The sequence below is a fragment of the Myotis brandtii genome, unplaced genomic scaffold (genome assembly GCF_000412655.1).
Source record: "Myotis brandtii unplaced genomic scaffold, ASM41265v1 scaffold686, whole genome shotgun sequence".
NCBI lineage: Eukaryota > Metazoa > Chordata > Mammalia > Chiroptera > Vespertilionidae > Myotis > Myotis brandtii.
In genome coordinates, this window is record NW_005370683.1 from 4,797,056 (window position 1) to 4,807,043 (window position 9,988).

Below are 9,988 nucleotides of genomic sequence, written 5' to 3' on the forward strand. Positions count from 1 at the left end.
GCCTTCAGAAAGGGGACACACCTACTCATGAGAGTGACCTGGCCAGAAGATAGCCTGCGGACTAAATACCCAGACTTAACCTCCTTCTGATATCCTGCCAGTGGTCTTCACTGGTCAAACCAAACCGGAATCCAGAAGACAAAAGAATCTATTCATATGGTCTAGACCCGTGGTCGGCAAACTGCGGCTCTTGAGCCACACGGCTCTTTGGCCCCTTGAGTGTGGCTCTTCCACAAAATACCACAAAATACCACGTGGGGGCGCGCACATACAGTGCGATTGAAACTTCGTGGCCCATGCGCAGAAGTCGGTATTATGTGGAAGAGCCACACTCAAGGGGCCAAAGAGCCGCATGTGGCTCGCGAGCTGCAGTTTGCCGAGCCGCAGTTTGCCAACCACTGGTCTAGACAGATCAGCCCCCAGGAGGCAGAGCAGGGTAGAAAAGGTGATTGGAGAGGTAGAATAAAGGCATTCATCCCACCCCGGCACAGGCATATAAGTCAGTGAAAATCACCTTTCAATTTGCAAATCGCATGGTGGGAGTTTCATCAGCAGAACGAGAGAGCAATTTGTATGCTAACGAATCTGTGGGAAAAAGGAACACGTTAAATAAGACACTTGGACACATGATAAGGTAAGAGAAATATTTATTTACTTTTGCACAAGAACGAGCTTATACTGAACAAATTCAACCAAATAATATGAAGTGCATTTAAACAAGGAAATAGGAATGACTTTTCCTGTTAGAAAATATTAAGTAACCATGCCTGTGCATTATTTTTATCATTACAATAACTTGTGTCAGGTTGCTTTTCAGAGTGTATACTGTACATAACACGTTATAGCTTCTCTGCTTTGCTTCTGAAAATATAATTCATTCACTGCCTGGCATTTTCTTTTAGACAGTGGACCCTAACTGATTCATGAAGATTCTGAGCTAGAGAAAAATTTTCTGCACCAGTGAAGCTAGAGGCTTTCAGAGCTCTGCCGGGTCCAGGCTGTGTATCCAGGGGTCATGAAGTCGTGGTGTGTGTTCCACACCCGTTCTTCCACACGGTGATGTCAGACACAGTAGAGACAGGATTCTGGCCTAGTTTTGCCCCAAGAATTTTCCTTTTGTGATTTTTCTCAAGCTCCACAGATTTCATAATTGAAAGTTCACTCAGCTATTAACAAAGCTGCACCTAGCTGCCCGCAAATCATCCACTTTAGGGTTTAACCTTTTTATTTTATTTTTATTTTTTGGTCTTTTTAATGAAAGAACGTTCTTTGAACAGCAATCTCCCATGAGACAGTTAACTTCACAGTTCCTGAAGGCACTGTGGATCCACTGAGCAACAGATGTGGCCATTCTAAAAAAAAGAGGAGGGGGTGGAGAGAAAGCACAGTATGAATTTTTAAGCCATTAGTAAATGCTCACACTTATTGATTGGTACACACAAACATAACTGTATGGTTTATTTATTATTTCTGTACCACTAGAAGTTCAATGGCCTAATCACTTTTCATGTCTGTACTACAGCAGAACTAATTATGTCCAGTTACTTGTAGCAAATTATAGGCTAGCTTTATTTACCCCATTGCATCCTCTTAGGTCACATTCTTCCTTTTATTTATTTACTAGAGGCCCAGTGCATGGTATTTGTGCACGGGTAGGGTCCCTAGGCCTGGCCGGCGATCAGGGCCAATCAGGGTCTTCCAGCTGCCAGCAGGGGCCTTCCTTCCCCAGCTTCCAGCTGCCGGCCGGGGACTTCTTTTGTTCTGCGCCGCTCCTGGTGGTCAGCGCACATCATAGCAAGCTATCAAACTCCTGGTCTCCCGGTCAAACTACCAAGGGGACAATTTGCATAATAGCCTTTTATATATATATAGACTAGAGGCCTGGTGCATAAGTCCCCTGCACTGGTGTAGGGGGGTCCTCCTCAGCCTGGCCTGCGCCCTCTCGCAGCCTGGGAGCCCTCAGGAGATGTCTGCCTGCCGGTTTAGGCCTGATCCCCCCAAGGATCAGGTCTAAGCTGACAGTCAAACATCTCTCTTGCAGTCTGGGGCTATTGAAGTCCGGGACCCCTCGCTCCTTACTGCCCACCTGCAGCAGAAGCAGGAGAGGTTCCCGCCACTGGTGCTGTGTTCACCAGCTGTGAGCCCGGCTTCTGGCTGAGCAGTGCTCCCCCTTGTGGCAGCCCACTGACCACCAATTGGCAGCTCCTGCGTTGAGCGTCTGCCCCCTGGTGGTCAGTGCATGTCATAGCAACCAGTCGTTCCACTGTTCCGTCGATTTGCATATTAGCCTTTTATTATATAGGATTCACAAAATAGGTATTGCTATCTAGAGCCCTAGATATAGTGAAGAATAAAGCAGACATGCTCACTGCCTTCACAGGGCAGGGCTTCTAGTTTTTTGAGAGGGGAGAAAACTACTAAATACCAAGAAAGCATACAATAAAAAATTATGAACAGTGCTAGAAAAGAAACAAACTAGCTGGTGCCATGAGAGTGATTCAAGATTAGCTACTAAATTGGATGATGGGGGGAGACTTCTCTGTATAAGTGATATTTAAACCAGGACCTCAAGAGAGCTATGTGAAAAGGTAGGCCAAAACACAGGGAATGCAGTTGATGTGAAGAGTTCTGTGTAGTTAAGAAACTGAAAAAGCTCTGGGTGAGAATTTTAAATTGGTGAAGAAAACGATGTAGAAATGAAGTTGGAAAAATGGGCAGGCAAGGAAGGACCAAAATGCTTAATTCGTTTTTATAACAAAATACTGAAATAATGTAGTATATTACAAAAAAGAAAAAAAAGTCCTATCTTACTCTTTTTATTTAATTTTTTTTCAATTACAGTTGACATACAATATTATATTAGTTTCAGGTGTACAACTCAGTGATTAGGCATTATATAACGTCCTAAGTCATCCTGATAAATCTCATACCCATCTGACACCATGCATAGTTATTACAATAGTAATATGACTATATTCCGTATGCTGTACTTTACAGCACCATGACTATTTTGCATCCACCAATTTGTACTTCTTGAGAGCATGTTTGGAGGTTCTAGCAGGAGAGCACAGCTACTGGTATACCCTGGACTGAAGACGGGCACTCTCCTCTTTGACTATGGAGCATGCAGCTTAGGGAGGGACGCACATGGATCGGTGAGAGAGGAGGGGGACGCCCGCCTAGTCAGCCAGATCAGCGGAATCCACCCTGGCGATCCATGGGGTGACAGATGTCGCAGCCAGATCGCCCTCACATCTCAATTTGTACTTCTAAACCCCTTCACCTTTTTCACCCAGCCTCCCTCACTCCCCTCCCATCTGGCAACTATCCGTTTGTTCTCTGTATCTATGAGTCTGTTTCTATTCTGTTCATTTGTTTATTTTGTTTCTTAGATTCCACATATAAGTGAAATCATATGGTAACTGTCTTTCTCTATCTGACTTATTTCATTTAGCATGATACACTCTAGGTCCATCCATGTGATCCCAATTGGTTAAGATTTCATTCTTTTTTATGGCCAACAAACAGACAAGTGGATAAAAAAAAAATTGTGGTACATATACACAAAGGAACTATAGGTTATTTTTTAATTCCTTGCACCTTACTTTCCTCAACTAGCTAACAAATAATGATGATTAACACTGTCACTACAATTGTGAGGTGATAACATCCCTCCGCTGCGTGAGCGCATTCTCTGTCAGACACTCTGCCAGGCACTTTAAACACATGACCAACCTCGCAGCATTCCCAGTAGGTTCACTATTAATAGATGTTTTCGATTCAGAAACTGAAGTTTAGAAAGCTTAAATATCATATCCAACGTCACACAGCTAATACATGGTATAGCTGAAATAAAAATTCAGGTTAGTCTGATTCTAAAACTCATCCTCAAGTCAATATTTTCTCTCAAGAATTGACTTTAGCTCACTGAAAATGTATTATACCTTAATATGATAAAATCAAAAGTGTCTGTTCCTGTAAGATAAAAAGTAGAAAAGAAAAGATTTTGATATTTTAGGCTTTGTTAAAGCACACCAAATGAGGAAAATCTAGTCTTTATCCAAGATTATCTATTTCACCTCATTCTCTCCCATTATAAACTGTTCTTAAGCAGAGCTCTTACTCTCACAGCAAGAGAGAGTCTCACCCATCTCTTGAGTCTCTAGTGGCATTATGAAGCCTTGTCATCATATCAGAGGAAGAGACTTTTTGACCAAACTTGGTTCCATGCTCTTTCCCAATCCAGTGACCCAATAAGTGGAGGGATGTACCAGTGCCTGAGAGTATCAGTTTCTCAAAGTGTGTGGCTTTTGGGCATTGAGTTAGGGATTTTCTGGAGCCTTTTGCCATTGAGTATGTAACACTAGCACTAGAACCCTATACAAAAGAAACCATTGCTATGGTTGTCATGAACATGTTTTTAGAAAGGGACTTTATATTTTCTCAGAATTTCCAGGAATATTTTTCTTATTCCATATCAACATGTTCTGCTGTAACAAGATAGTCTATAAACCATATTACTGGACACCCATCAAGTTCATAAATGAAGGATAGTAATTATTTTAATAAAATATCCCATTGAGGTTCTGGTTTCAGTAATGGCATAGTTGCTTATAAAAGACTAACCCTCTGATAGATAACTATAAAGTCTAGACAAAATATAAAAATAACTATTTGAAGCAATGGAGAGTGACAAACATCAGGCAGATACAGAGGGTTTCAATCTGTAAAAGAAGGGAAATGTACTGTGTGAGATTCATTTTTACTTGGCATTTCCCCTTAGGGAACTGCCTAGACTGTGTGTCTTAGGATAACTGCGATTCACTCAAAAAGCCACAATCTGATAGGCCCCAGATGCCAGAGAACAATTTTTAGGGCTCTTGAACTGTCTGGAAATTCAAGAGAAAATATCTAGAAAAAAAGCACATCAGAATATAAACTTCCCTCAACCCTTTGTCTGGTTTTGAATTACAGAGAAGACTAAATAAATAGTCATAGTTTGGAAGTTGAAAGATCTGAGCAGAAATTTCAGGTGCTGATTGATAAACAAGCCAGGCTTTCCATTAAAAGCCCAAAAGGGCCATGATTAGGAGCAAAACAATGTTTCAAGATTAAGAAATTCAACCTAGACCAAGGGTAAATCTGGATTAGATCCACCTAACCAGCATAAATCCAAGCCTCCTTAAATGCAAGGTGACTGGCCAATAGTATGCAACTGAACAAGGGTAAATCTGGATTAGAACCAGCACAAATCCAAGACTCCTTAAATGCAAGGTGACTGGCCAATAGTATGCAACTTGCTAGAACAAAAACAGTCTTTGGAGGAAAGTAATAGAACATAAGTTCTATATCCTAAATTATCCATGATTTCCAATAAACCTCAGCAATTATTAGACATGTAAAGAAAACAGGAAAAGGTGAGTCCTAATTAAGAGAAAAAGTAGTAAATAGAAATTACTCAAAGATAATCCAGATGGTCTAATTAGCAGACAAAGACCGGAAAGTATCTATTATAAATATCTCTTATAAAGATGGTCATAATGAAAAAACACACACATGGTAAATCTTAGCAGAGAAATGAAACTTTAAATAGAATTAAATAGACATTTTGAAACTTTACAGTGCAATATCTGAAATAAGTGAAATATCTGAAATACTGGATGCATTTAACAGGTTATAGGTGACAAAAGGAAAAGTCATAAAATTTGAAGACAAAACAATAGAAATTATCTAATCCCTAAAACAAAGATAAAAATATCTAAATAAATATAGACCCTCATTGACCTTCAGGATAATCTTAAACTATATAACATATATGTAGTTAGAGTCCCAGAAGAATAAAAGGGAAACTATGTGGAAGACAAAATATGTAATTTCCAAAATCTATAAAGAACTCATAAAATTCAACACCAAACAACTCAATGAAAAAGTGGGCTGAGGACCTGAAAATACACCTCTCCCAAGAAGACATTCGAACAGCCCATAGATACATGAAAAAATGTTCAACCTCACTAGCAATTAGGGAAATGCAAATCAAAACTACAATGAGATAACACCTCACACCTGTTAGAGTGGCCATTATCAACAAGATGAGCAATAACAAGTGTTGGAGAGGTTGTGGGAAAAAAAGGGGACACTCATTCACTGCTGGTGGGAATACAGACTGGTGTACACACTATGGCAAACAGTCTGGCGATTCTTCAAAATACTGAAAATAGAGCTACCATATGATTTCTTCTGGGTATATACCTGGAAAACTCGAAAGCATATATTTGCAAAGATATATGCACTCCTATGTGCATTGCAGCATGATCATGATGGCCAAAACATGGACACAACCAACTATCCTGCGATAGGGGACTGGATAAAGAAGATGTGGTGTATATACACAAAGGAATACTACTCAACCATAAGAAAGGATGAAATAGCTCCATTTGAAGCAACGTGGATGGATCTTGAGAACAATATGCTAAGTGAAATAATTCAGCCAGAAAAAAGCTAAGAACCACATGATTTCACTCATATGTGGGATATAAAACTGAAATTCGTGAACACAAACAGCAGTGTGGTGGTTGCCAGAGGGAAGGGGATGGGGAGAGTAGGGGGTCCTAATATAAGGTGACAGGAGAAGATGTGACTTTGGGTGGTGGGCACATGGTGTAATATACAGATCTTGTACCATAGAAACCCACACCTGAAACCGATATGATCATGTTGACCACTGTCACCCCAATAAGTTTAATAACAAAATAAAATAATAAATAAATAAAAAGGAAGTATTGCATACAGAAAAAACACAAATGATAGCTGAAGCCTCATCAGAAAACATGGAGGCCAGAAAGCAATAGAGAATCACCTTTAATGTGACGGGAACAAACTGTCAATTCTGAAGCCTAAATTTAGTAAAAATATCTTCAAAAATTAAAAACATTTTTAGATAAGTGTAAGAGAAAGAAACATCGATGTGAGACACACCAATTGTTTGCCTCCCTTCCACTCCCTGACCTGGGACGAGACCGAGCCTGCAATGGATTTACATGCCCCTTGGCGGGAATTGATCCTGCCACTTGTCACTCCACAGGCCAACGCTCTAACCACTGAACCAAAATGGCTAGGGCTAACCCTTTTTCGATTGGACATTTTGGTTTCTTCCTTAATTCTACATAACAAATAATGTTATGAGGTGAATATTCTCATGCATACAGCTTGTTGCATACTTTAGATTATTTCTTTAAATTTGATTCACAAAACTGGGATTAACAGGGCAAAAGATATTTGTGTGGGAACAGGGAGCTGGCAAGGAGGTGTATGTGTGGGTTGTTGACATGTATTTTTCAATGTCCCTACCAGTGGCTAAAAATTACAATTGCAGTATAACTCCAGTACATCTCTGTCAGCACTGGAAATCACTGTGACATTTTTTATGGGAAAATAATGATTCATTATTTTAGTTTACATTTGTTTCAACTATTTAAAGGTCAAAAGATTTCCTCTTTTTTAATATCTCTATTTTTTAATGAATTGTTTATTCATCCATTGCTGATTTATTTATGGGAAAATAAGTGTTATTAATTTTTATGTTTGTAAGCCAATAAAGAAATCATATCTGCTAAAAATATTTTTCCAGTCTCCAGTTTTAACTTTCTCTTTTGATAATTTTGTTTATCTACAGAAGCCCTAACTTTTCTTTGAGGTATATTTTATCACGTCGAAGTTAGAAAAGGAATCTCCCTTCTACAATGTTGATAAATATTTAATCATATTTTCTTTGTTTAGACTTCCATTTAATATTCAATATTTTTTCCACACAGAATTTGTTTTGATATAGAACATAATAGCATATAAAATGACTTTCCTCAAATTGTTGACCAGTCATTCAAATATGTATGGAATACTCCTTTCTTTCTCTATTGGTTTTCCAAGCTCTCCTGATCATCCCTTAAAGTCTTCATTATAATGGTGCCCATTTATGGGATATTTGTTTTCATAGACAGATCTAGTTATCTATTCCAATGTTAGTACAGAGGTCCACCTTCAAAACTTTAAGTTTGCTGTTTTGATAGATGAAGGCAACATTTAGGAAGTTAGGAGCGTCATTCTTATAAAACTCTATTTTTTTCTAATATCTCAATTATTTCAGTATTACATCTAGATTCTCCCTAGAAGTTAAAAGTGCCCCCCGCCCCCCGTTTATCATTTCCAAAGTGTCCTGCTCAGTGTTTTATTTATTAGAGGGAAGGACCCTCTAATCCCTCCTCTCTCCTCATTTCTCAATGATACAGCTCTCTTTTGTTTGGAGCTCAAAAGTATAATTGCCTGAAAGCACTCTGACCCATCATAGGATGGGCATCTATTAGATTTAGGAAAGGCAACCTTAGTAATTCATTTTTGATTCAGAAATCAAACTTCTGAGTGGAGAAAACATTTTTTTTAAAGATTTTCTTTCTTTTTTTAAAAAATATATTTTATTGATAACGTAAGTAAATTAACTTTGAAGACAAAAAAGGTAATGATTTTTTAAAAATCGTTCCATCCAGCTAACTCCTAACTCCTCAGATCTCCTCTCCAATGTCACTTCCTCAAGAAGTAACTGGTTCACATGCTGTACAGCCTCTCAACCCAGTGCCCTTTTTCTTCAGAGCATCCATTACAGTTTGTAATGTCTTTTTCTGTTTCATGACTTAATTAATGTCTATTTATTCGCCAAACCGGTTTTGGCGAGAAAACATTTTTTTAACCTAAGTAAATTAACTTTGAAGACAAAAAAGGGAACTATTTTTTAAAAATCATTCCATCCAGCTAACTCCTAACTCCTCAGATCTCCTCTCCAATGTCACTTCCTCAAGAAGTAACTGGTTCACATGCTGTACAGCCTCTCAACCCAGTGCCCTTTTTCTTCAGAGCATCCATTACAGTTTGTAATGTCTTTTTCTGTTTCATGACTTAATTAATGTCTATTTATTCCAATAACAGTCAATATTTATTGAGTGTTTACTCTGATTTCAGACACTGCATTCACCTCTAGACCTGTCTTATCCAATGAAAGGTTGCGTGCTGACAGACACGTTCTCTATATGTGCTATCTAATATGATAGCCACTAGCCACATATGGCTTTTAAGAGGTTGAAATGTGGCTAGTTTATTGAGAAATTGAATTTTAATTTATTTAATTTTAATTAAGTTACGAGGCCACATGTAGCTACTGACTACTGCAGTAGACAGAAAGCTCTAGACAATAAGAAGCTAGTCGATCATTTCCAGGAATGATTGTGTCTGTATTTGCTTGTCATTCTAGCCCTGCTACTAGCACAATACCCCACGCAATTTATATTTATTGACTAAAATGAATAACCCAGAGAAGGGTAGGACAGAAAGATAAGTAAAAACGGTGCTCTGAAAACACCAAATTATGAAGAATGCTCACCTCCAGCACAATATCTGGAGGCCGTTTTACATAAATTTTATTTGTAAAAGAACACAAAATAAACATAATAAAAATAAGTATTCAGGATAAATTTGGTAAAGTTGAGCATATGCTTACAACTCATATTTAATAAGAAGGGAAAAGGAAAACAGCATGAATTAGTAACTTCTCAGAATCCACACTTACCTGACAAAAATGAGTTTAATGCCAAAATACACTTTCTGGAATACATTCCTACCATGAGCCAAAAAATCCTAGTAGTTGTTTATAAGGCAGTGAATGACAAGCTCATTCATGATCTTTGCCCCAGAAAACACTTTCTTTTCCCTACCTATTCCTGAATGCATTTTTCTTATTGGAAGCATCTGTCTGAGCCATATTTGTGTGTTTTTCATTCTTTATCTGGTATACATTTTTGTTGTCACTGCTCAGAACAATAATCTAACAGATTAGGAGTATAAGGGGACTCAAATTTATTTGGTAATTAAATGTCAGAAAGTATTTCCCTATTGGTCATTAATGCTTAAGTTTCTAGATATGAACTGTTAAATGTACCCATATTTT

The 9,988-nt window shown here is 38.3% G+C and overlaps 1 protein-coding gene across 4 annotated transcripts in view; it reads right to left on the reverse strand.

Annotated features, from left to right (window-relative positions):
- Positions 1-630: 630 nt before the first annotated feature.
- The window catches only part of NELL2 (neural EGFL like 2), a 369,972-nt gene continuing 360,614 nt past the window's right edge, over positions 631-9,988 (reverse strand). For all 4 annotated transcript variants that reach the window (XM_005881704.2, XM_005881706.2, XM_014529575.1 and 1 more), the window contains exon 21: positions 631-1,352. In XM_005881704.2, coding sequence (XP_005881766.1) covers positions 1,302-1,352 — 51 coding nt within the window. In that variant the 3' untranslated portion in view covers positions 631-1,301. The remainder of the gene's footprint in view (positions 1,353-9,988) is intronic.